Genomic DNA, 27886 nt, shown 5'->3' on the forward strand with positions numbered 1-27886 from the left:
ATTTGTACATTTTAAAAATTAAATATTTAAACACTGTGGATTCATATTTTTAATATAAGATTTGTCTTCTTTTAAAGGCTGATTTGAGTTGGATTTTCCTATCTTTCTCATATATTACCATTCTGATCTCAGTAGAGTAACAGTTCTCTCTCCCAAATACCTGTTGTGAATAAATATTGTTTAGCATTTGAGTTCTCTGTGAACAGGATCTTATTATAATATTAACCTCAAAGGTTATATTTCCTTTCTCTTTCACCTCAGGGAATATTGGCAAATCAATTGGTTGTGATAGTCCCTGTTATTTCTGAGTTCCAGTCCAACTTAAGCATCTTCCTGTTGGCAGTTTTTCGCTTTCTTTCCTGAGATGAGAGACCATGAGCTTAAATGAAGGAGAAGGGAAAGAAATGAACAATTATTGAATATTTTCCCTCTGCTGTATGTTGTACTAGATGCTTATGCATTGTCATTTAAGCCTTACAGCAAGCAAGACAGGTAGTAATGTCCCCATTTTACAAATGAGAAATAGAGACTTGGAAAAGTAAGTAACTTGCTGATACAGGAAACAGTTATGATTGGAGGCTTAATTGAATATTAAAGCACAGATATAGGTAAGAATTCCTTTTTTTCCATGAGATTGAAAATTTTATTTATCTTATGGTTAATATTAATCTGAAGAAAATTTAATAGATACTTTTATATTTGTTTAACTACTATTGTAAAATTCTGTTCATGTGTTGTATACATATAATACCTCCATGTATTCCTACACACAAATGTGTACTTCCACTATTAAATTACAGACCCATGAATACACTGACTTTAACAGGCCAGTTCAGTTTTGCTGAAGTTCACTCCTGGGTGGTTTTTTGCCTGCCTGAAGTCCCTGAGAAACCTCCAGCAGGAGAATGTGTGACATTTTATTTTCAGAACACCTTCCTGGATACACAACTTGAAAGTACCTACAGGTAAATAAAACTTATTACTGGTTCAGGAATGTTTTTATGTAAATAGAGCTTCTAAATCCTATTTCCAACAATAACCAGTTAGAAAATAAATGATTTGAATGATTTGAAAAGACCCTATCAGAGTAGCAATAACAATAACAAAACATCCATATAAGATCTGCAGAAATATCTGTTATTAGAAATATGCAGAACTTACATGAAGAAAACTTTAAAATTTTATTGACGTAAAAGACTTGATTAAATGGAGTAATATATTCAGTAGTCATCAATATGAAGACATAAACATGGCAGTACTTCCCCAAATTGATTCATTTACTCTAGCTTCAGTAAAAATTCCATTGAATTTCTTTAGGCAAAAATAGAATATGGCTCAGAACTTGAGAGTTTAGAACAGTACAGGGTTTTGAAGCTATCATATTAAGGGTAGAGGTCATATTCTACACTCTTCTCAAGCTCCCAGTTGCACTCCTGCCCCTTTACTGTCACTGCTCATTCATTTCCAATAGGCTTCTATAATTTCTGTTTCTGAATATAGTAGAGGCTACATTTTCCTTCTCTTTTGTTCCTGTCTCTTGAATGTGAAATGACCTATTTCTTGGGTAAGGCTGATTTCTCTACATCTGCTCTTTGAGCTTATACCTGTCTCTCTGTCTAGGATTCTCTCCCTACGCAGATTATTGAGGTATTCTACTTCTTGCTTCCTGAGACTTTACCGTGCTAAATTCTGGAAATAGGAGTGAACACATAATTTTACCTCAGAATACAGCCTTTTGGGACCAAGAAGTATCCAGCAGTATAGCTGGTTTTGTTTTGTTTTGTTTTTGCATCAGTTCTGTTGAGGTTTTACTTTGCCCTCCAAATCTTACATGTGTCTAAACCTGTAATAATGACTCCTGTTCTGAAGTACCACAGTAAACCTCACACTTTAATCAGAGCAGACAATTCAACATGCCCCTGGCATATTCTGTATTATTATAATAGCATACCTTTAGTATTTTCCCATTCTGTGCCCTTAAATATTCTTTCCTTAACAATCAAAACTCTACTTATCCTTCAAGGCTCAACTCAGTTGCTGTATTTTGAAGCCTTCCTTGAGATTCTCTTTTCTGTTCCCATAGTATTTTATTCTTACCTGTCTTAGGTATTTATTGTTATTTGTTTGAAGTATATAATAATCTTTATGTAAACTTGTTTCTTCAAATTAGACTTTAAGCTCTTCATGGGCAGAGTCAATTTCTTAATTATCTTTGTATGTTTCCTCCAAGTACCTACCACATGGCTTTGCTCAATGAATGTTTTTTGGGTGCCTAAATAAAATACATTTATGTGGAGAAAGTATAGAAGCATGTGCTTTGGAGGCAAACATACTTAGGTTTGAATCATGGCTCTGTGACTCACCAACTATTTGACCTACCTGGATTATTTAACTCTCTGAGCTTCAGTTTTCTTTTTTGGGGGTCGGAAATAATAGCACTTTGTTGAGCTGTGATGATTAAAAGAAGATAAACCATGTGAGTCATTCTACAGTGCCAGGTACTGTTAAGTGTTTAAAATTAAATATCATCAGTTAAAATTAAATACTAGTGAAAATATCATGATTTTTAAAACATAATTGAAATCGATATAGTATGTAGGATTCACCTTTCTAGAAAAAAGAATTAGCATTTGTCTACAACTAGTAAATATAAACTATTGGTGTGTGTGAAAACCAAATAAAAAGACAGCATTTAATACATGAAAGGTGGTATATGTATTAATTAGGAAACTTGATTATCATAAGAAGGAACCAAATACAAGAAGACTTAACCAAATAAAAAGAATTTATTAGCTCATATAACTTAAAAGTCTAGTAGTAATCTGCCTCAGGCAGAACAGGATTCCTGGCTTACCTGATATCATCAAAACTGTCTCTTTCCATTGCTCAGCTCTGTTTTTGTCTTTTTTTTTGGCTTTTCAAATAAGTGCCATGTGGCTACCAGCAATTCCATCCAGTTTTCTATCTTTTCATCTATCCTAGAGCCTCTCTTTCTGAATAGTTCCAAATAAAAGCCCCAGGATTGAGTGTCAGTATAAAGCCATGAGGTTGGAATACACTGCTAAATGCTTCCTTCAAAAGTCCCACAAATGGGGATGAGGCCAGTGCCAGTGAGACTACAGTTGACCCTCAAACAACACAGGTTTAAACTGCATGGGACCACTTACACATGGATTTTTTTTTAATATATATATAAATACAGTACAGTATGGTAGATGTATTTTCTCTAATGATTTTCTTAGTAACATTTTCTTTTTTCTTATTTTACTTTAAGAATACAGTATATAATACATATAACATACAAAATATGTGTTGATGGACTGTTTATATTATTGGTAAGGCTTCTGGTCAGCTAGTTAAGTTTTTGAGGAGTCAAAAGTTCTGTGCTGATTTTTGAGTGTGCAGGGGTTCAGCACCTCAACCCCCACAGTGTTCAAGGGTCAACTATATATGGATTGAGAAAGGTAAGAGAACAAAGAAATGGTTCTGTAAAGAAGATGAAGAGTCTTCTGTGCATAATAAGTGGCAATAAATGATGGGCATGGAAGAATGAAAGATATTACTCTTAGGTTTAATATCAGCTTTCTTTTGAGAACGAAGAATGTAGTCATGTTGTGATTTGTGTGATTACATCAAAGAAAATCATGTAAATAAGCAATTATAAATGCATTTTATATACATATGGGGTTAGTTGTTGCAAATTTTATTAGTGAAAGTAAAGAAAGATGCTTTAAGGAAGAACTTATAGGTAATTGTCATGTTTAAGAGGCATATATCTAACATCTTGTTTAGTTTCACAATTATGTTCAGAACTTGAATTTAATAATAAAAGTTTACACACTTAAATATGCTTTATATTAATAATGTGACATGTATATAAAGAGATCTAAAATCAAATGAATTTTAAAAACCAGCTCCTAGTCACAAAATATGTACTCACTGGACCTAATTACTATATTTTCTTCTAAAGCTGTTCTTTTAAAAATATATTAATTTTATAGGAAAGGAGAAGGAGTTTTTAAATCTGACAACATTTCTACTATATCCATCCTAAAAGATGTGCTCTCTAAAGAAGCTACAAAAAGGAAAATTAACCTCAACATATCGTATGGTAAAAAAAAAAAAAAAAGAAAAAAATGAATTATTTTGGAGGGGTATTTTTGTTAACAGTAACAATGTTTCTGATCAAAGTGACTTACCTAATTGTGTCTGGATCAACTTCTTCTAGAGATAAATGAAGTATCAGTCAAACACACTTTAAAGCTAATCCACCCAAAGCTGGAATACCAGTTGCTTTTGGCTAAGAAAGTACAATTAATTGATGCTTTAAAAGTAAGTATGTATTTCGTGGATTCACAATCATTGTTTTATTGTCATGGGATTTCTAAAATTGTAAAGACTTTAAAGTTACCCTGGATTGAATTTTGAACATTAAAGTGCTTCTGTTTTAATTTTAAATAAGGAATTGCAGGTTCATGAAGGAAATACAAACTTTCTGATACCAGAATATCGCTGTATTCTAGAAGAGGCAGATCACCTACAGGAAGAATACAAAAAGCAACCTGCACATCTGGAAAGACTCTATGGTTAGTGAACTATTCTAGAAAACCTTGCCATATTCCTTTCCTACTGTTTACGAAGGATCATGTGAGAGAAAATGGGCAGAAAGATAAGCAAAGATTACAGCATTCATGAACAAGTGACAACTAGTTTATTGCATCAAATTTTTTGTCAAATTAGTTTTCATATTTAATATTTTTACTGGGTAGAATGAAAGTAAAAAAGTGAAATAGGTGTAATGCAGTAAATTAATATCTGTATATGAAGAAACCTGGTGTGAAGTGAATATAACCTATGAAGCATTAAAATGTAGGCTGTATCTCACACAAATAATTTTCAGGTTTTGTTGATACTATGAAATATCAAAATGCAGCATTTAGTATTTTTTTGGCAAAATGTAATAAATGATACATTGTGCTATAAATTTATAGTTCAAAACTCTTTTTGCTTTGGTGGTGACATGTTGGATGTTTCACACATTGTCTTGAAAAACAGTGAGAGCAAGAGGGAGATGTGAAGGAAAGGAGAGAAAGAGGAAGAATGGAACAGCTTAAGGAAAACTTCTTTTATTTTGCAATCTTTATATAAGACCTATGTGTATAGCACACCTATTGATTTATAACATCTTTATTATCAGGTGGGATATTTAATCCTTACAACAACTCTGCAAGATAGATGGTGTTATCTTCATTTTTTACATTTTCTTAAATTGAAATCTGAGACTAAAGAATTTGTTGTCACATTCGTAGTGGCAAAGCCTGCATTAGAACTTCCTCACCCCAAACTGCATGCTGTTTGCGCTATGCCAAATCTTTTAGAGTCAATTGGTATCACCTATCCACACTGATCTTAAGCCTGTCTAATGAATTTATTTTTTACCCTGGGACTTGCTCACAAACTATAACAATATCTAATATCTTAATATTTACAATATGGTAAACACATGAAGATGAGTGGTACAGAAAACCATCTCTTACCACCAGTTCCAGAATCCAGAAAGCTTTGAAAACTAAAGCTTGTTTCATAAATCATTTGGTAGCAAATTTGACTCGATCTGAATTAATAATTTAATGACAAACCTTACTTAAAGTCATTTTTTTTTTCACGTTTATTTTTATTTTGGGGACAGAGAGAGGCAGAGCATGAACGGGGGAGGGGCAGAGAGAGAGGGAGGCACAGAATAGGAAACAGGTTCCAGGCTCTGAGCCATCAGCCCAGAGCCTGACGCGGGGCTCGAACTCACGGACCGCCAGATCGTGACCTGGCTGAAGTCGGACGCTCAACCGACTGTGCCACCCAGGCGCCCCCATTTTTATTCCACTTAATGTGAATATTTATCCACATATTTTGTTGCAGAAACACTATTCTGTTTTGTTATCAGATGTTGCCACTTATTCCCCTTGGATATTATGCCATATATGGTATGTTCCTTTTATTATCTTTCTAAAATATAAAAAATTCTGAAACATGTCTTGGATAAATCCCAAGAATGGTCAATATATTGATGGAATGTTTTATTTCAAATACAGCTGTTAAAAACAGAATCTGTCGGGGCGCCTGGGTGGCGCAGTCGGTTAAGCGTCCGACTTCAGCCAGGTCACGATCTTGCAGTCCGTGAGTTCGAGCCCCGCGTCAGACTCTGGGCTGATGGCTCAGAGCCTGGAGCCAGTTTCCGATTCTGTGTCTCCCTCTCTCTCTGCCCCTCCCCTGTTCATGCTCTGTCACTCTCTGTCCCAAAAAAATAAATAAAGGCTGAAAAAAAAAAAAAAAAATTTAAAAAAAAAAAAAAACAGAATCTGTCTACACTATCTCAAAATGGCCAGCTTGGTGGGAAAAATAAACCACTTGTGATGTTATATATACCAAAAGCAATTCAGAACTGGCCAAGAGTTAATTATCTGAATTCAGTAGCTTTTAACCAGTTGTTAAGAGGATTATTAACCAAATGATTTATGTTTTGAAACTTGCCTTAAAGTACCCCCAAATAAGGGCACCTGGATGGGCTTAGGGGTTAAGCGTCTGACTCTTGATTTTGGCTCAGGTCACAATCTCACAGTTCATGAATTAGAGCCCCACTGACAATTAGGCTCTGCACTGACAGCATGGAGCATGTTTGGGATTCTGTCTCTCCCTCTCTCTGCCCCTCCTCTGCTTGCTTGTTGGCTATCTCTCTCTCAAAATAAACTTTAAAAAGAAAATCCCCCAAATAAATATTGTTTATAGTATCAATCCCTTTAGCCTTGTATATTAAATAATACAATTATGAGTGCTTAGAGAATTTCAAGTAATAACTTACTTTCATTAAGTACTGTGTTAGAAATTAGTACTAATCAATGATAGGAAATTAACATTTTTCTTTATAGGCATGATCACCGATCTTTTCATAGATAAGTTCAAGTTCAAAGGCACCAATGTAAAAACCAAAGTACCTCTTTTACTGGAGATTCTGGACAGTTATGATCAAAATGCATTGATTGCTTTCTTTGAGGCTGCATGAAATATATAAACAAGGTAAAGTTCCAGAGTTGTCTTTTTAAACAAAGTATGTTAAAACAGAATACAGGACATGCTAACTGTACACACTTTTATTTCAAATGCTTTTTAATATCATCTAAAAATATTTAAGATGTGACTTCTTTTAGTAGTGCTTCTATTTTGAGAAATGGAGCTTTTTAAAAATAAAGGAATTTTTATTTTAAAACAAGTGGAATGATTATAAGGGACATTAATGAATTTTTTGCAAGTGGATGTTTTAACTTTTAAATTGAGAAATATTTGGAAAATAAAAATCTATTCAAATATATAACAAGCTACACACATGTATAAATTGCTTTAAAGTTTTCAAAATGTATTTACATACATTACTTCATCTGATCTTCACAATACATATTATTTTGTCAGTCTATAAGAAAACCAATTCTCTGTGAGGTTAAGTGATAAAGAGGACATGCTGTTATTTGTAAAACTGGGACCAGATTTCAAGTTCTGTTGCCTGGCATGTGTCCTGGTTACTGTATACGTTGTTAACTAGTGGAAGTAACTTACCAATTATTTTTTCTAGGAGTTGAGATTGATTTGCAACTGATTTCACTTTTGCTAGGTAATGTTTTTATGACCCATGCTCAGTTTGTGAAATGCTTGAGTTGCCCCAGTGCTATAAATAGTGGCCAGGGAAATGAGCAGAGCTTGCACAGATTGAAGGGATCTTAATTTGATGTCCTGTAACCAGTAGAGCTGTACAAAGGTACTATGTGTGAATAGTGCAGAAATAGTGATGGCTTCTTAGATTTTCCTGTACTAGGATCCACTGATTACCTTTTTATCATATATGGAGGGAAATATGACTTTAAGGTTACAGAATACAGAAGTTTTATTCATTAATCTTAATTTACATTTTGTCATATTCAGGGAAATATTGTATTTAAAGGTTGTTTTAAAATGGCATAAAGACTATAATGGAGATAAGCTATTCTTTATGTTTTCAAGAAGGGCACATTCATGAATTTGTCAGAAAACAGTAATGCTTCTTAATCATATACCATTATATTTATTATATGCGAGCCTTGTATATTAAATTTGAAAATTTGTCAAAGTCACATATCACTGAGAGTTTTCTTTTAATAAGGTCATATTTTTATTATATTTAACCTTCATTTCTAAATGGAACAAATAATTATATCTAGGTCACTAGAATTTCACTGGTGCTTTTTGTTGGCTGCCACAGCTTGGCAAAATATTCATCAAAATCAGTGACTGTCTAGTTGAATTTCTTGTAGACCATTACTATTTTTTTATATATATGTTATATATATGATGTATCATATATATGTATCATATATGATGTATCATATGTATATATGATGCGTATCATATATATATATATTTATTATATAGATATCAACAGTTCAAAGTGGTACCTTACTTAATTGCATCTTCATTAGGTAAATTAAAAAGCATGACTGAAGAAACACCTAAATGGTAAGATATTATAGTCTACCACTTGAGTGTCAGTTATTACGTTAGCAGCGGGTAAATGATTTATGCTCATTATATAATCATGAGAGCCGTATGACATGTAGACATTACTCCCAATTAATAGATAAGAAAACTGAGGATCAGAGACATTAAATAACTGGTCCACGACTACCAGGCCAGTAAGTGGCTGGGTCAGATTTTAGACTTTGGGAAACCAGGCAGGCTAACTGAAGGTTCCACAGCTAACGACTGGGGTGGCTCACTAATAACTGCTTAAGTTTAACTCAGTTTATCCAAGAGGCAGCCCTAGCCCAGAGCCCAGGGATCACCTAGTGGCCCAGTTTAAAGTCACCAGAAACTCGGGACCCGCCTCTTCGCTCGGCGCAGGCGTTTTCCCTCCCGCCGCCGTTCGGCGTTTCTCCGCCTCTGTTCCGTGGCCTTCGCGGCCGCCTTCATTCGCCTGCGACTGTGTCGCCCAGAGTGACGTCACGGGCGTCGGCCCTTTCCATTGGCTCATTTCAATAGTCGCGGGATACTTGAACTGCATGAACAGCCGCCGCTCCGGCGGGCTGCTCGCGACATCTCGGGGGCGTCTTTAGCCCTCCACGCCCGGCAGTTCCTGCCTACGCCTTTCTCAACTTACTTGGAACTCCGTGATCTCAAGCGGGCAGGCTGGCCCTGGCTGCGGCGGATTGCTACGGCTGGAGCGTTTCTTGTTGGGGTCGGCGGGACGGAGTACACGCCGCTAGGCGCCCCAGGCTGATTCCGCCGCGACCCCGGGAGCAGTGATGTTGGGCAGCTCCGCGCCGGGGCCTGCGTCCCGCGAGGCGGGCTCGGCGCTGCTAGCATTGCAGCATACGGAGCTCCAAGAGGACCAGGAGAACATCAACCCTGAGAAGGTGGCGCCCACCCAGCAGCCCCGCACTCGTGCCGGGCTGGCCGTACTCAAGGCTGGGAATCCGCGCGTTCCAGCACCGCAGCAGAGGCCCAAGACACGACGGGTAAAGAGATGAGCGGTATCTGCAGGAGGGTGGGCCGAGCGGGAGTTTTGCACGAGGTTTAGCAGGCCGAGGAGCGTGGCAAAAAAGCATCTTCCGAGCTTTTTTAAAGGGAGTCCTGGCTCTTGAGTCACCTTGATCCCTAGTTTTCTGGCGTGTGGGATGCCACTTAATAGCTTCTCCCCCATTGCTCTCTTCGCCAGCTGTGTTATGTTGCCTGTCTGCTGTTTATTGGGGATGTTTTTCTATAGATAATGGGGGTCAAACCAAACCCTAATCAAGTCCTACGTGTGTCCGCGCTTTTCTCGACGCTTTAAACGCCAGGCCCTGCCCTAGTATCTGGACCTCCTTTCCCTCTCCATATGGTTAAGATTACCTCAACTTTAAGAAAGGGTATAAAAAATACTTTGCTTTTAGTAAATTCCGCCATTTTGCCGCATTTGCTCGGTTGCTCCACCCTTGGGCGAAAGTAGTGAACCGACACCTCTTTGCCGGCTCTCCTAAACTTGTCATTTCTCAGCCTGCCCCTCCACTCATCTTGTGGCCTTGATTAGTTTTGTATCTTCCACTTAGTGTGACTCTTTTTATAACTTATGTAGGAATGCCTGTAACTAATTTGAACATCCCTTTCTTCAGCCACTCAAACTTTACCGCGTGGACTTTGCCCCAGTTTAATTTCCTGAGTATTTGGGAGTAAAAAGCAGACACTGAGACCCATAAGGGGAAGAAACCAAAACTCCATTCAACAGGCTCAACGCCAAATATTTATTTCTTTTTAGGTTGCACCTCTTAAGGATCTTCCTATAAATGATGAGCATGTCACTGTTCCTCCCTGGAAAGCAAACAGTAAACAGCCTGCATTTACCATTCATGTGGATGAAGCAGAAGAAGAGACTCAAAAGAGGCCAGCTGAACCTAAAAAAACAGAACATGAAAATGTCCTGGCTTTTAATTCAGCCATTACTTTATCTGGACCAAGAAAACCACTGGTACCTCTTGATTATCCAATGGATGGTAGTTTTGGTAAGTTTTAAAGAACATCTGTATCAAATCAATGTAATCGTAATTATTAAATACACTGGGGGAGCCTGGTTGGCTCACTGGATTGAACTTTTGACCCTTGATTTCGGCTCAGGCCATGATCCCAGGGTTGTGGGATCAAGTCCCACACCGGGCTCCCTGCTGAGCACGGAGCCTGCTTGAGATCCTTTCTGCCCCTCTCCCCAGCTCACTCCCGCACTCTAAAATAAAAAATAATAATAATCTCATTCTTTAAAAAACTAAAAAATAGGCTGCGTTAATGCTATTTTGTACTTTAAGACATTTTCTTACTTGATCCTTAGCACATTTATGAACTTGGTTTAATGTAACAAAATTTAGAAAGTGTGTGACTCGTCTCAGATTTCACAGCTAATATGTTGACCTAGTGATCTATAAATCCTAATTGGGTATTCCTCCCTTCCCGTATACTGCCAATCACATCAATTTAATTAGATCTGAAACACTTTAGTCTGACCCTGGAAATGTTTGCTTGCTTCCAGAGAATAGATTTCAGTTGTATTCATAAGACTCACTTTGTACATACCACTCAGAGTATTTGAAAAGGATGCAGCTTTCAATATTGTGATATCTAACATCTCTTACAGCTTTAAGGTAACATTTATTTTTGAGAGAGAGAGAGACAGTGTGAGCAGGGAAGGGGCAGAGAGGGGGAGACTCTGAAGCAACCTCAGGCTCTGAGCTGTCAGCACAGAGCCTGATGCAGGGCTTGAACGAATGGCGAGATCATAACCTGAACTGAAGTCGGATGCTTAACTAACTGACCCACCCAGGCACCCGTCTGTTATAGCTTTAAAATTTTGTTTCTGTAAATCCAGTCTGATACCAGAGAGGGACATTATTCTACTGTAAGTCAAGCATTGAACCATGGCTTTGCACTTAACCACATAAAAATAAAAGTAGCTGCTATAAAGACAGCTCTGCCAACAGTTTATGCAACTTCTTTACCATAGGTCTGCTGAGTCACTGGGCAACTCATTAAGTTTAGTCTCTAGTTCTACTGTGAGAAGTGGTCTAGAAATCGCAGGAAAATCCTTTGGAAATAAAGTAATGTTTGTATTTTTATTTAAAATTTGCTACAAATTTTAACCTCAAAGTGAACCCTGAAGTGAAAAGAATAATTAATGATATTCTTTGCCTTAAAAGATAAAGTTACAGACATGAATCACTTGTTGATTGTAGTGTTAATTTGTTTGAACTGCTTGTAACAAACCTCATTTTCTCATTCATACACTCATAGAAGCACTGCTTCTTAGTTATTGCCTAGATTGTACTTTGAATATGTCAGACTTTGGGGTCTGCAAACTCTCAGGATAAATACTACATAATATCTCCAGACTTTTTTGGATTTTAACTCAGTCCTAACAGAATCACTGTGCCATCTGCTCTTATTTCTCATGCAATATGAATATTAACATAGTACTTGATCTTCAAACTCATTTTCCTTTTAGTGACCTATTAGTATTTTTTCTTATTGATTAAAACCAAGTGGAGAGAGGTACTAAAACCACAGTGAACTATTCTTTGTACTTTTTCATGAACAGCCCTTTTAGTTGGATGAAATAAATGCTTTCATATGGGACTCCTTACAAGGGCAGTTTTGGCTATTAATTAGAAAATTAAACAATGAACTTAATCATACTTCTGTATTCTCCCAGAGTCACCACATACTATGGACATATCAATTGTATTAGACGATGAAAAGCCAATGAGTGTCAATGAAGTCCCAGACTACCATGAGGACATTCACACATACCTTAGGGAAATGGAGGTAACAGCTCTCTGAATCCAATTTTTATACGGTATTACTCATTGTGGCAAAATGAAACTGAGAGGATGCTTTTAAGTTCCTTAACTGGTGGTGAATTAGTCTGTTATACTGATGTTTCTGGTATGTGGCATCTTTGTTAATGGTAGGATAATCTAATTGTAATTTTAACATTATACTAAGTAACTTTCTCAACAGGTTAAATGTAAGCCTAAAGTGGGTTACATGAAGAAACAGCCAGACATCACTAACAGTATGAGGGCTATCCTTGTGGACTGGTTAGTTGAAGTAGGAGAAGAATATAAACTACAGAATGAGACCCTGCATTTGGCTGTGAACTACATTGATAGGTTCCTTTCATCGATGTCTGTGTTGAGAGGAAAACTTCAGCTTGTGGGCACTGCTGCTATGCTGTTAGCCTCGTAAGTCCAACTTGGTTTGTTGGATTAAGTGATTGGTACCTTTCTGTGTAAGGAAGAGGTTGTGATTTTTAACACTGATATTTTAATATACACAAGGCAGAGTTGGAAACTACTTTAGGGGTAGCAGCATGAAACAGTGTGGAAACTAGTTTAGGATATTAATTTTCCCAGATCTAGATTCCAGGGTACCTTAAAGATGGAGACTGGCTACTTTTTAATACACTTGGACTAGATTATCAAATTTAAAAAAGTGTGGTTCCTTCCATCAAAAAGTGCTTTCTGGCATAAAATCATATCTTCTTAATACATGGAAATTAAATTTTAAAACTAAAAATGTTTATTTTTCTAAGAATTTCCTAAATTTTCATTTACTTGAACTCTGGCATTGTTACCATCTTGGGAACTCTTAGGCCTCTTATTTGACTGCATTGGGACAGATATCCCATGAGTCCTGTATTGATTTGGGTCTTTCAGTTAGCATCTATCTAGTCTCTGCTGGTAATGGTCAAAATCAGTGGAAACAGGCAACTGGTGGAGTGTAGGTTTGGGACTCATTCCATGTATTCTGCTAAAGGGACTTCAGAATTAGATAAACAGCTTGCTTCTCTTTTGGAAAGACTGATTACTTAAAACTTCTTTCATTGTAGAAAGTTTGAAGAAATATACCCCCCAGAAGTAGCAGAGTTTGTGTACATTACAGATGATACCTATACCAAGAAACAAGTCCTGAGAATGGAGCATCTAGTTTTGAAAGTGCTTGCTTTTGACCTAGCTGCACCAACAGTAAATCAGTTTCTTACCCAATACTTTCTGCATCAGCAGTCTGCCAACTGCAAAGTTGAAAGTTTAGCAATGGTAAGTTCTTTTTATTTTGTTGAATGAAGATTCTTAGGTCACACAGTTTAATTACATAGCTTTGGTCAAGGGATTTAGTATTTAGGGGACAAATTTATGCTATAGTGTAAAGAGAACCTACCATTGGTGAAAGGTAACATGAATTGGGAAAGTAACTAGGAGTAGTGGAGTGAGGATTGAGTCTTGGGAAATGGTAGCCAGAAGAGTTTTAAAAATTATTAAGAGGAAAAAATACAGGATGAATGAAGATGGAGCAAAACACTAAGATAATGGATAAGGGCTGTGACAATTTTTTTTTTCCTATGGTTGCTGTAGAGCCAGTCTTAAAAACAGGAAAATATTAGGACAGAAGGGAAGGATTTGAGGTTTGAATTCTAGAGCTCTTGTGATCATAAAGTATATTTACATTTTCATTACAGTTTTTGGGAGAATTAAGTTTGATAGATGCTGACCCATACCTAAAGTATTTGCCATCAGTTATTGCTGCAGCAGCCTTTCATTTAGCACTCTACACAGTCACAGGACAAAGCTGGGTATGTATTTCGATGTCTTCACACTTCTGCCTTGCAACCTAAATATTTGTGTCAGTTAGGTCAGATAATTGTCCTATACAAGAGATGGTGGACTAGAGGTACTAACCTGGAAAAACTTCAAAAAATCTGCACTGTTTAAAGTGTCTTACCTGTTTAGTAATGTATGCTTGTTAGGTAGAAAGCTTAGTTATTACTTGGATTTGAAAGGTGTGCTTAAAGGATCAGGCCATAAGACCTGCTGCTGGCAGGGAAAGTAGTAAAAATTGACCAAAGTCAGCATAAAAGATGGAATAATGACTTGAGAAAACTAGATTTCTTAGCTGGAGGTGTTAGCCCTGAAATTTAACAAAACTCCAGCTTAATGCCAACTACTAACTCATTGTGTTTGGTGTCTGTTCCTAAAAACAAAACTCAGTGCTTCTCTACCCACTTCTCTGCAGCCTGAATCTTTAGTTCAAAAGACTGGATATACCTTGGAAAGTCTTAAGCCTTGCCTCATGGACCTTCACCAGACCTACCTCAGAGCACCACAGCACGCACAACAGTCAATAAGGGAAAAGTATAAAAGTTCAAAGTAAGAATTAACATGATACTAAAGAAGCTTGCTTTTCCAGGCTATTGCATGATTCTGGGACGCCTGACATTTTAACTTTATCAAAGGATTCACAAAACAGACACAGCCTCCCTAAGAAACTGTTCTCTTAGCAGGCCAGGTGTTCTGAGTATGCTGTAGTTACCCTTTCTGTCCTGCATTTGAGGGAAAAGAGGGGAGAGGAACGGGTATGCGTGCATGTTTTGTGAACCAGACAATGATTGTATAACCATTAACTCAATCAGCATACAAACAGCAATTTTGAGTTCCTAGTATATATATCATTCCATGAGCCCCTTTACCCAATGAATATTTACAGTTTTTTTTTTTTTCCCCTACTTCCAGGTATCATGGTGTTTCTCTCCTCAACCCACCAGAGACACTAAATGTGCAACAGTGAAAGACTGCCTTTGCTTTCTAAGATGTAAATCACTCCAAGTATATGGTGTACAGTTTTTTCTAAGGTTTTAATCTTTACAATCATTTCTGAATACAGAAGTTAGGGTCAAAGTACAAATTATGGTATCTATTACTTTTTAAATGGTTTTAATTTGTATATCTTTTGTACATGTAACTATCTGAGATATTTGGCTAATTTTAAGTGGTTTAAAGTATTAATGATGCCAGCTGTCAGCACAATAAGAATAAGAATAAATGGATTTAGAAAATTTGGTTTTGTAAGTCAAATTTGATTTGACTACGGTATCACTCAGAAAAATTAATTTCATTTATTATAGAAGGGGACTGGGAAGGCTTCTCTTGTGTAGGAAAACGGATAAAAGTTTGAGCATCCATTTTCCTAAGCCACTGGATCAATTTGGTGACTTGCGCATAATCCAAGCATATCTGGAATAAATCTGTGCTTATTTATCTGTTGTGATGATCCTGAGAATCTTTCAGCTCTTTGTACACACTATGAAAATGCTTTTTCATTCCTCAACTTTTACACTTTACTGAAGTGACAGTTATTTAAAACCTGTTAAGTTGTCCAAAAGGTTTATTTTAAAGCATAATGTAAAAAACTATTATGGAATTGACTAGATTTTATAATGGATTTGTGAAGAGAAAAATACCCAAAGTTATTAGCACTGAATAAATATCCTTTTAATAGTTATATACACAAATATACAACTATGTGAGCTTCAATTAGCAGCTCTCTTCTTTTTTCTCTTTTTCACTGGCTTTTTACTTGGTGCTTTTTCTTGTTTTGCACTGATGGTTTGTGTTCTGTGAATAAAATAAATTAACAGTTTACTAACAGTATTAGCACTACAAGCTGATACCATGGGTGGTTTGCCACACTCATAATATTTTGCTCATTAATTTTGGATTACCAAAATAGGAGGCCTCATTTTTTCCAAAATAGGAGGCCTTATTTCTTCCAGTAGAATATAGAACACTTGCCAACTATGAGACTAAAATGCAGTATTACTTTAAAAGTAATCCAGTTTTATAGAATTAGGTCCTAATGTTTTTAAATCTCAGTTTGAAGAAACCACAGAAAGAACAGCTGGATTTCAAATTAAAAAGGGGATGTCTGTTTATAGTAGGATAAGATGAGAATAAAACCAGAAAAGTCTTGAGTATGTGTATACACTTGAAATAAATCAGAAACTTGTTACCTTATTTTCTTTGGATTCTTGTCTGGTTCTAAAATGATCATTTCTTCTTCTTCACTGTCTGAGAGTACTATGGGGGCATCTTAAGAAAATGTTAAGGAAACAATATAAATAATCTCTTGGAAATTTTCCACATGGGTTTAGGTCAACAGTTCTAATATTCTATTTCTGTACAAATATCCCAAACTACTCTGAGTGGAGGCTTACAGAACTACTTGGTTCTTTTCCTTAAGTAATTCCTTGGAGCTCTGAAAAATAACATTACTTTATTTCCTAAAAATTCTGTAATTACATGACAATTATATGTGTTCAATATAATTACATTTCATACATGTCATAATAGGAGAAAAAAAATCTATATAACTTTCTATTAGAAACAACACTGGAAGGAAAATACCTAGAAGCAGAATTATTGGGTCAAAAGGCATACACATTCTAAAAGATATTTTGCTAAATTCTGCAAAAATACTGTTCCAATTTATACCCCAAGAAATAAGTATATGAAGAAGCCGTCTTCCTATTCACACTTGCCAATGGTGACATTTTTAATATTGCCAAATACAGTAGTCAGAAAACATCCCCTTTTGCCTTGAATTTATTTCCTTTGTTACTACTAGGGTTGCCTATGAAATAATGTTACTGGCCGTTTGTATTCTTTATCTTTGACCAGTTTTTCTCCTAAGCCTTAGTTAATGAACGATATATATAAAATGTGAATTAACCCTTTTCCCAGTTGGCATATCAAGTCTTTGAGTTTCCAATTAGCTTCTCCTTGTGTTCCACAAGGAGAAAGGCTTCAGAAAGGCTTTACCTGCTTTATCCTCCCAATTATCTTAGGTCCTCTTTGATATATTCAGTTAAAAATACTATTCTTCAAAGCAGCAACTGAATGTTTAGCACTAACCTTATTAATCTTAGAAAAATATTTCACAAATATATAAAGAGGCATATGCAAGGATGCCTACTGGAGCACTATAACAGAAAGTGGTAACATTTATCCATAAGGGAATGATTAGGCCAACCTAGTTATTGTCAAACCTACAATTCTATGCAGCATTTAAAAGCGTGGCTGATCTATATGCAATAACATGAAATTCTAACGATTCATTCACAGTCCCTGCATTCAAGCAGCTTATATTGGTGTAAAAATACAGTAAATAAAAACCTAAGGGTCCCAATCAATGGGGATTTTTTTTCCTTATAAAAACCCTAGCAGGCTCTTAGCAATGTTTATAGGCAATTTCATTCCTTGACAGTAGGCAGCTATGCATATTATATATGTAAACAGTATCCCCTTCACTATTTTTTTTCAGCCAGATTTAGTAAATGCACCCTTTAGTTCTCTGCCAGCCTACTTCCTAGATCCAAACTTGTATGATTTGTTTTTACTACATTAAGAAAAAAAAAAAAATTCGCAATTATTATGGGCCAAGCAAGAAACTGACTTTCCTAACAGTAAAAATAACCACAGGTTAAAAACAATTTTCTTCAGTTCTATAGTATTCCAGGTAATTCTAGAGTTTTTGTATGTTCTAATACCGCTCTGATACAATAGCCATATACGGCTATTTAATTTTAACTAAAATTAAAATTTAAAGTTCTTGTGTCACAAACCACAGTTCAAATGCTCAGTGTCTGCATGTGGCTAGTGGCTATTATATTTATTGAACAGTGTACATATAGAACATTCCTAACATTACAGAAAGTTCTATTTGGAAAGTACTACTCTAACAGATGTTACGATATGGGCTTTTTATGTTTGAGTCTAGAAACTACAAAGGAAAAACAGCATGTAGTAATGAAATCTTTAAGAAAAGCCTCCCTTTAAAACTGGCTCAGATATACATACAAAAGAAAAAAATTATTAAAAATGCCACTGCATACCAGAATACCACTACTCCACAAAGATAAGCACATTGTTTTAGAAAAGAACTGGAGTAATATAGTTTAGCATCAACAGCTTAACTGAAATTTAAATCACAAAATATTTAGCCCCTTTAAAAAAAGAACTGCTAATACAAAAATAAGATCCCTACAATAGGAAGATTCACATGTATTACATAAAAGCCGTAAATAAAGTGTTACCTACCTTGACTTCCAATATTGGAGACTTCTCTAGTGTCCATTTTTATACTATCAAGAATGATAGCTTCATCACTGCCACCTTCATCATCCTCTTCCTTCTCAGAGTCTTCAAGATCACCCCAGGAGTTTTCTATTCCCTCTCCAATTTGGGCAGTTCCAGGAGTCCAAAGCACAGGTTTAGAAACACGTAACAAGTTAAGAAAACTTTACGGCTATTTGATGCAGTGTTAAGAAAGATGAGAATAAAGGTTTCAAGACTGAAGTGTTCCTCAAGTTTGTATGTAAAAATTTTACTAATAGCTACGCTACGGGATGGCTGACCAATAAAGAAAAAAAACATGTAACACAGATAAGATTTAATGGAAACAATGGTGAGAAACACCAAGACATACTGGCTTTTAACAGTTGTAGTAAGTAATACATTTGGCAACTGGATGAATAAATAATTTCCAAGAACAATGTTTATAGTATATAAAATGCTTGACCATGCCATTGAGATTAAAGAACAATTTTCCAGGGGTACCTGGGTGACTCAGTTAAGTGTCCGACTCTTCGGCTCAGGTCATGATCAGGTCATAATCTTGGTTCATGAGTTCAAGCCCCATATAGGGGTCTGTGCTGGCAGTGTGGAGCCTGCTTGGGATTCTCTCTCTCGCTCCTCGTCTGCTTCCTCTGTCTCTCAAAATAAATGAAAAACATTTTCCAAAGGAAAATAAAATGGTGCGAATTCGTTAAGATAGAAGATTTCTTGGTTTTGTAGGATAGCTAAAGAGGTGGATGTTACACCAAGGGCTTAATATAACTAATCACTGTCTTGTATCTTAAATGCTTTCTCTAACAAAGCAGTGTTTCAGAAAACAAACTTCAGTATGCACACCTTCCCATATACCTAATGACGCCAAAAATGATATGAATTCTGTTCCTGAAAAAACCAACAATAAAGATACACTTCTGAAGGAGGTTCAGCTTCCGCAATAATTTCTTCTGCTTTCTCTTCCACATCAGAGGTATCAATAGAGGCCTTTTCCATTTTAAATGCTGTGATTCTTTGGCTTGCTATAGACTCTGCAAAGCCAAACTTGCCACCTTCTTTCCTGTGTGGGTGTTGTTTTTTGTTTTTTTTTTTTGTATTTGGGGGTGAAGAGAAGTGAAAAGGGGGGAATGAGAGAGGGAAGAGAAAACAGGAAAGGAAAAGTTAACCATTTTATCCTTTTGATGGAGAAAAATTAGAAAAAAGCTATTTGACTAACTTAACCTCACCAATTTATTATGCTTATCAAGAGAAATAAAAAAGTTACTATAATTACCATTTACTGAACCATGTGCCAGGCAAATGCTAAGTGCTTAAAAGTATATTGTTCTCGAATCTTCAAACCAGTTCTACCAAATAGGTATTAGCCAAATAGGTATTACCTCCCATATTATAGAATACTGAAGTGATAAGTTACAGATCTTGCTTAATGTCACACAGTAGGAAACAGAGATGGTAATCAACCCCAGTTTGTGTTCCTTCTGTTAATTTGGGCTACTAGATTCTTTTTTCTGAAAAAAATGTTCATTTTTTATAGAAAAATATTCTGTGGCTTCTCAATACAGATTATGTTTAAATTGGAATACAATATAACAGTTCCATCAACTTTCAAAAAATATTAAGTAGTATGTATATTCAAATTAGATTAACAAATAATGGACGATGGAGTGTGAAAATTACATGGTTACCCTTGTGCAAGAAAAGTCCTTAATAGAAAAATCTATTAAAAATAATAGATTAGAACATTTAGTTCTAAAAAAATTAAACTTACCTAACTTTCTGGTCATTCTCCAAAGCCTTCTGTATTAGCTCTGTAATTTCCAATACTTTCACACCAGCTATTTTACTACATCTCAATACCTATTTATAAAAGTGAATTCTGTTATTTAAAGACACCAAACTACATAGCTTTCTCTAACAAAACTATGCATATGAGAACAGTTTTTCCACCTTTATAAGCCTGACCTTTTCAAATATAAAAATACAATGTAAACAAAAATTAATGCAAAATGTGAGCATTGTTTTAAAATATCTGAAGGATTATCATATTAAGAAAACAGACCAAAAACTTCCCTGATGGTGTAAAAGATAGCACTGAAAAGGCCACAGACATACATTATATACTCAGGGATGCACTAACTACCTTGCTGTGTGAGTGATTGATCCACAAAGCACTAGTTCAAGTCATGGCTACAGTGTCCCCAGGAAAACTTCTATAAAGCAGAGATTCCAAGACCTCAGGGACCTAATGGATTAGAATCTCTGGAAATAGGGATCTGGTAATGGTCTTAATAATGGTAATAGAAACTAACATTTACAGCATACTTAAGAAATGCTACACAGTGCAATATATCCATGTGTACTTACTGCATTCTTTTTTAACAAGGTGTCAATATTCCCTACTTTACAGATAAAGCCAAGGCACAAAGATATTAAATCATTTGTAAAAGATCAGTTAGTATAAGGCAGAACAGGAATTCCAACTAAAGCAGCCTCTGCCCCACCTGTGCTATATGCTATATGTTGATCTATCTTCTAAAAGCCTCCATGTGAATCTGATATGTAGCTGTATTTGAGAACTACTGCTTATTGTACCCAACTTCTGAGAGTAAAACTATCTTTTTTACCTAATTTCTACTTTTTGGACACTTTTTTTTTGAATAGGGATATGAATCTCTTTCCTCACTGGAAGGAAAAAAATGTTCCTCTGCATAGAAGGGCTAGACTCTGGACGGCCATAAATGGAGCAGGAAGGAAGAAAGGAGGATCCCTTGCAGCCACCAGTCAAAGGAACATAATGATAATATTGAAACCAGATTCTAACATACCCTAGAATCAAACATTGAAAACATCCTTGATGGATTTTAGTTAAACAAGAAAAAGCTTCTAAAAAGAAGAGACCTGTTCTTTTTTTTTTTTTTTTTTTTTAATTTTTAAGTCTATTTATTTTGAGAGAGAGAAAGAGAATGGGGGAGGGACAAAGAGAGAGAGGAAGAGAGAATCCAAGCAGGCTCATGAACCACAAGACCATGACCTGAGCCGAAATCAAGAGTCGGAGGCTTAAGCGACTGAGCCACCCAGGTGCCCCAAGACCTATTAATAAAACATTAATCAAAGCACTAACTTGATCTTTCAGCAGCATTATCCCACCACTGGATTGGATAGTACAAATCTCTCGATGCTTGTTCATGGCAATCACCAGCAAGCCATCCATTACACGTTCTTCTCGTTCATTGGGATCCACCAATAAATATGTACTGAAATGAACGTTAAATAGACCTAAGCAAATCTGAGGCTGAATGCCTGTCAATTTTAAGATAATGAACATTTTTAAAAGATAGCATTAATAAAGTTTAACACAGTGAAGGTCTGAGCCTGTGGATTTGAGTCACTTTAATGAAATGAGATGAGAATTCCACTTTTTAATGGACAAAATGAATGGTAAGTGAGTATCAGTAACTATTAGAGTAAAACCACTTAAGTTCATATTGGTTTTATTTAAATAATATATATTCTAAGCCTAATGCTATCACTTTGATGAAATGACTTGTGGCTCATTAATAAAAACTTAGATAACATTAATTTGGTTAATTTTAAAGGCTCCCTGGTATCCTATACTCTGAAGTTTTTCCAGGTTCTGCTAATGTCTCTTTAAAAAAATACTATTTCCTCACTGTGTAATGTTGGTCTCTAGTGACATGTGGCTACTGAGCCTTTGAAATGCAGCTAGTCCAAATTGAGATGTAGTACATGAGTGAAAAATATTGGATTTCAAAGACTTAGTAGAGCTAAAAGAATGTAAAACATCTCACGAATAATTTTTAAGATATTATATATTAATATTTTCGATGTAAGTAAAATATATATAAAAATTTTACCTGTTTCTTCTCTTTTTTTAATGTTTATTTTTGAGACAAAGACAGACTGAGTGCAAGTGGGGGGGCGGGGGGCAGGTGGAGAACTGAGAGGGAGACACAAAATCTGAAGCAGGCTCCAAGCTCTGAGTTGTCAGCACAGAACCTGATGCAGGGCTCGAACTCACTAACGGCAAGATCACAACCTGAGCCAAAGTCGGACACTTAACCGACTAAGCTACCCAGGCAACCCTGTTTCCTTTTACTTTTAATGTGGCTACTGGAAAATTTAAAATTAGATATACGGCTCATGTTGGATTTCTACTGGATAGTCTATTTTCCTGCTAATGAAATTCTACACTACAATGAACAAAAGTTGAAAGCTTTTCTCTAGTTTTATTCATAAAATTATTCAAATACCTTACTTATATATCTCCCTTTGTTTCTGGAGAGATTTAAGGCTCAAGCTTTCATTTAAAGGTACCATTACATGGACCTACAACTCCAGTTTTTCTGTTGTAAGAAGAATTAGCAGTGAGTTGTGAAGAAACTACTAGAGAAATGAAGAAAACTAGATTTTTTTTCCCCCATTTGTGAAACATTCCCCCTATGACTTGCTGCTATAACCACTCCATCTAATATGCTCCTCTAACATGCTCCAAAGTCCTCTGTCTTCCCTTAATCCACAGTAATTCTCACCCCATTTTCCCTACTTACGGCCTAGCACACAACTCTCCTAACACCTGTACATCTCCAGCACCACCATGCTGCAGTAAATTTTTAAGTATCCTATGAAAAGTGTTGTCAATTCTATTGAAAAGGCTCTTTGTCAACTAATGCCCTTACAAAGAAGAAAAAAAAAACCTACAAGGTGCTTTAATATTAGAGGAGGTATTTGTTCATTTGTCCATAGCACATTTGAACGGAACAGAAAAGTCCTAGCTGCATTTATAATTTCAGTCCACGATAAGAATGAGACTTACCCTTGCTGGAAGAAAGCAAAACTGACACAAATGGGCATGTGGTGGATGCTCAGCGGTACAGGATCACGCTCTTCAGGTGTATACTGTTTGGAAACAGAAGTTTAATGATTAGTCACTAAATGATAAACATATAAAAAATATCTGGCACATCAAATATTAAAATAAAAAATGAAATCCCTTTAATCCTCAGTACTTAAATAACTTGTTTACAATTATGTTTGACTTTGCCCCTCATTCCTTAAAACTTTATGCAAAAACAAAACAAAAAAAATGTATTGAGGCATAAATACCATAAAATCCACTCATTTTAAGTATATATCTACTCACTTTGTAATAAACTTATAGTTATGTAACATCACCACAGTCCAGTTTTTTAACCTGTCCATTACCTCCCAAATCTCCTTGAGCCTGTCTGCAGTCACTTCTCACTCCTACTCCCAGCCCCAAGCTTTCCATCTAGGTGGAATCAAGTAATTTTGTGTTTTACATCAGTTTCCTCTGAAGTTAGCATGTTTCATCCATCTTGTAGTACGTATCAACAGTCTGGTTCTTTTTACTGAATTGTATTCCACTGTATGGATACTGCATGGACACCACATTTTGTTTTTCGACTTATCAGTGCATAAACATTTGGATTGTTTCTGATTTGGGGCTATTACGAATAACGCTACCATGAACATTCACGTGAAAGTCTTTTACTAAAAACGTATTATCATTCCTCCTGAGTAGATTCCTAGGTATGGAATTGCTGGGCTGTATAGGTTGACACTTGTTTTTAAGAAACTGCCAATCTTTTCCAATGTGGCTATTCCACTCTACTTTACCACCAGCAATAACTCTACAGTACTTTTTAATCTTTCTACTTTACTTTCTTATACCAATTCCCTTATCTCAGGGAACATGTCTCTATTGTTAAGAAACCTTTGTCTCTACTTCTAAATCTTTAAAGAGTCTCCTCTAGTCTAATGCCTAAAAGCAGCACATGAATGACTGCTCAGAAATTTAGGCATGTGATATTTACTTTCACAACTTCAAGACTCAAACTATCCACAGTGTACCTTTATCATTCCAGCATGAATTCATAGAAACTGAACTTGACATATCGAGCAAAAAAGAGAAAGGCAACGGAAATAGTAAAAGTTAACAGTTTTCAAAATGTAGCCCTTACACTGGCGGCATTAGTATCACTTGGGACCTTTGTTAGAAGTACAAATTTGTAGATCCTACCCCTCCCCTTTTCTGAGGGTAGAGCTTAGCATATGTTTTAATAAGCCTTCCAGTTGTTTCTGAAGGACTTTTGCCAGAGTAACAAGCACAAGTATCTCAGTGCGCTGAGAATCATGGGTTTTTCATACACATGGTCCCTAAGCCAACTACTCCATCTAATGCTCAATCCCAAGAAAAAGTCATCTGGTTTTATTCTAGAAACGAAGATAGGGTGTGCTTTTATTGACACTTTAATACAAGAGATTTAAGAGATTTCAACGACAAGTTCGACCATATATCATTTGGGCCTTATCAATTTTAGGACATCCCTAATTACCATCTATAGTAAGAATTCACTAATAAGTTGCCAGCACCTCAAGGATATTCATTCAATGACAGGAATAAGCCTAGCTCAAATCATGGAGCTTACCAGTGTTACTTCATCTCCTTGGACAGAGACATCAGGTCTTCGGAAGTGACACAAGGCTACAATTGCAGCAATGCTGGCAGCATCAATAATATTCCCATCATGATTTAATAAATGTAGGTCCACACGTATCTGCCAAACCTGAATGTGAATTTAAAACAAAAATCCTAACTGATCACAACCAGTGGCTATATATAAGGAAAAGTAACATTGTGTGCAATTTTTTCTCTTGCTGTTAAAACATGCAGTTACTCCTCCTATCAATAAAAAAATACTTAAAAAATGTTAAGCCTAGCCAACATCTGACGTACCAATTGTTCACTTTTCTGAGTCATCTGACAACAGTAAAATATATACTCTAAATAAATAGAACCACTATACAATTAAAACTAAGATTTCCCCACCCCCAAGCCTAAATGTTTTTACTGTGTCTCCTAACTTTAAAACCTCAAACTCTTAGGTTTTCTTGACAATATTTTAATGTTGTCAAAAATATTTAATATTTTAATAACACTACAAGTCATCCAAATAGGAAGAATCCTATTCAAAGATAGTCAAAAAGATAGTCAAAATACCCTAATCAAGAATAAAGTTCTAAAATCATTATGCAGCACAATTTATTGAGAGTATTATTTCCAGTGTCCGCCTACCACTGCCCCCCTATGTAACCCTTTATGTCAATAAACCTATACAAAAGGATTTTATCTGTTCTTCAGTTCTTCATTCATGAAAAAGGAACACATTACCTGCTTCTATCAAGTCACTTAAAGAACATAAGAAAATAAATCAGAATATATGAAAAACCACAAGTTCTTTGAATGAGACATTTTTACACACATCCAAGTTGATGCTTTCACCAATGTTTATTGTCCCTTCAGAGAGACAATATGAAGTTCTATGGGTAGCACTCAGGGACATTTGAAGTGAAGTGAATCAGTATAAAACTAAATTAACAGAAGCTGAGAATAAGAGTATAGATATAGGAATCCATGAATCAACAATACTCAACTAAGATTAATAATTTTGGGCATATTCCCCACCTTTTCACCAGCAACAACACAGAGAGATTCAGTGTCTATACACTTCGAATTTCTTAGACATCTTTCCAAGAGTCTATTCAACTTCACCAAGAGATCTGACTGCCTATGAAAATAGGAATGGGATAAAGTCATGAAATATAACACCAGGTATTAAAACAATAGCTTGCTGTTAGGTTCTCATCTGGCTAAAGCAGCTTTAAAAGAAGATTTAAATACCTGCCAGGTTCAAAAGCTGGGGCAGCCATCTGAGAGAGTTCAAGGTTAAAAAAAAGAATACCTTCTGTTGCCCTATTGAGTTTTGGAGAAACAAGTTCACAGGAAACCTGTCCAAGAACTCTGCAAAGATAAAGTACAGATCTGTTAACTAAATATATCTCCTTTTCAATTAACAATAAAACCTAAAACAGATATCAATTAAGTTTAAATCTTACTCTGAGTGATAACATACTCAGTATGTTATTAGAAGTTGAAATTATGTATAAAGTATAATAGAGTATATACAGAAAATAAACATATTGGCATACCCCCCAAAATAACAAGAAAAAACATCTTATTACTATATATATATGTATATATATATATATATATATATGTATATACACTTTATTTTTTTGATCAATGATCTTTACTTCTCTTTTCTAAAACAAATATCTGTTGAACAAGATGGCATGAAAACTTGAGATTTCTTAGTTTTCATATGGCATTATCTGGCTAACATCTGACCAATATCCTCACAGCTTCCAAACGAGTATTAAAAACCTAATTCTCGTGTCAGGAAAATGAGAAAAGTAGGACTACAAACTCAGGGCAATTACTGCTGGCTGTATATATGACTTGAAAAGATCAGAAAACCATGTGACACTCATGTGACAAAAAATAGGACTGGGGTGCCTGGGTGGCTCAGTTGTTAAGTGTCCGACTTCAGCTCAGGTCATGATCTCACAGTTCCTGAGTTCCAGCCCCGTACAGGGCTTTGTGCTGCTGACAGCTCAGAGCCTGGAGCCTGCTTCTGATTCTCTCCCCCTCTCTGCCCCTCCCCCACTCACATTCTGTCTCTCTGTCTCTCAAAATTGAACAACATTAAAAAAAATTTTTTTAATATATGATTAAAAATTTAAATGTAACTATAAAACCCAAAAACTCTTGCGTTAAAGAAAATATATTTATCTTGGCAACGAAACAAAGAAGTCTGTCCACACTTCTTAGCTGCTTTGTAAACAACAAACAAAAAGGTTCTTTTAAACTTCTCCCTATTGGAGCTTTTAAATAATTTGAATCCTTTGTTACCTTGTTTTCCCAAGTTCCACAATACAGCATCCATAATCTGTTCCAAACGTGATCTTGATGTTCCTATAATCATAGGTTTGTCTGCCATCCAGCCGCTGTAAGCACAACATTCATTCGTTTATTAGTTCAACAAATATTTACTGAGCAGCTACTTTATGCCACGGCCTAACATTTGGGAGAAACGTGGGATACTAACCACTCCCCACAGGAGAGTGGAAACTACGTGCCCCGGCACTAATAGTCGCTGGGGTAACTCCAGCCTTCAACTGAACTGGAGGGGGCGGGGAGAGCCTTAGGGATTGGGGGAACGCACCGGCGGTTCATTCCAGGGGTTCCCTGGGCCTGCGAAGGCCAGCTCTGCGCGTCTAAGCCGGAAGGCTAGGAGCGGCCGGGCGACCAGAGCATCCACGCACCGCGAAGTTCCCCGGGGCCATTTACCTTCTTCTCTTCGATGGCGCGGAGTAGGAAACGGCGCTCGCAGTTTGAAAGTGGCGTCTCCTTCATGCTGTAGGAGCACAGGCCACACTAGCACCGGAATCCGCAGGGAAAAGTGAACTTAGTCCTCTTCACGCGTCTCGGCTCGCTCGGACGC

General features: G+C 36.2%; 3 protein-coding genes and 1 long non-coding RNA gene across 8 annotated transcripts in view; 2 read left to right on the forward strand and 2 right to left on the reverse strand.

The window, feature by feature from the left end:
• The window catches only part of BBS7 (Bardet-Biedl syndrome 7), a 38153-nt gene extending 31073 nt beyond the window's left edge, over positions 1–7080 (forward strand). For all 3 annotated transcript variants that reach the window (XM_047855439.1, XM_047855440.1, XM_047855441.1), the window contains 5 exons: positions 801–965; positions 4002–4111; positions 4229–4332; positions 4463–4586; positions 6924–7080. In XM_047855439.1, the coding sequence (XP_047711395.1) occupies positions 801–965; positions 4002–4111; positions 4229–4332; positions 4463–4586; positions 6924–7057 (637 nt within the window). In that variant the 3' untranslated portion in view covers positions 7058–7080. The remainder of the gene's footprint in view (positions 1–800; positions 966–4001; positions 4112–4228; positions 4333–4462; positions 4587–6923) is intronic.
• Positions 69–8950, reverse strand: LOC125163540 (uncharacterized). 2 transcript variants are annotated; one of them, XR_007151496.1, is made up of 4 exons: positions 8865–8950; positions 2380–2448; positions 257–379; positions 69–160 (listed from the first exon to the last, which is right to left on the reverse strand). It is a non-coding gene; the product is annotated as an uncharacterized LOC125163540 (long non-coding RNA). The 2 variants fall into 2 exon arrangements; XR_007151497.1 differs by lacking the exon at positions 8865–8950 and adding an exon at positions 6990–7051.
• On the forward strand, positions 8421–19421 carry CCNA2 (cyclin A2). Of its 2 annotated transcripts, XR_007151495.1 has the most exons (10): positions 8421–9536; positions 10313–10556; positions 12251–12363; positions 12559–12782; positions 13430–13637; positions 14057–14170; positions 14611–14744; positions 15108–15266; positions 15515–15523; positions 19410–19421. XR_007151495.1 is itself a non-coding variant. In XM_047855443.1 (8 exons), the coding sequence occupies exons 1-8, from the start codon at positions 9324–9326 to the stop codon at positions 15160–15162; spliced, it is 1305 nt and encodes a 434-aa protein (XP_047711399.1). In that variant the 5' UTR covers positions 8421–9323; the 3' UTR covers positions 15163–16388. The 2 variants fall into 2 exon arrangements, 1 of the variants encoding a protein (XP_047711399.1); XM_047855443.1 differs by lacking the exon at positions 19410–19421 and having other exon boundaries at positions 15108–16388.
• EXOSC9 (exosome component 9) lies at positions 15845–27886 on the reverse strand. Its single transcript, XM_047855442.1, has 12 exons — positions 27733–27886; positions 27295–27389; positions 26224–26343; positions 26008–26110; positions 24971–25108; positions 23335–23417; positions 21622–21754; positions 20269–20357; positions 19414–19560; positions 18471–18652; positions 16385–16463; positions 15845–15989 (listed from the first exon to the last, which is right to left on the reverse strand). The coding sequence occupies exons 1-12, from the start codon at positions 27796–27798 to the stop codon at positions 15905–15907; spliced, it is 1320 nt and encodes a 439-aa protein (XP_047711398.1). The 5' UTR covers positions 27799–27886; the 3' UTR covers positions 15845–15904.

The sequence above is a fragment of the Prionailurus viverrinus genome, chromosome B1, assembly GCF_022837055.1.
Source record: "Prionailurus viverrinus isolate Anna chromosome B1, UM_Priviv_1.0, whole genome shotgun sequence".
Lineage (NCBI taxonomy): Eukaryota > Metazoa > Chordata > Mammalia > Carnivora > Felidae > Prionailurus > Prionailurus viverrinus.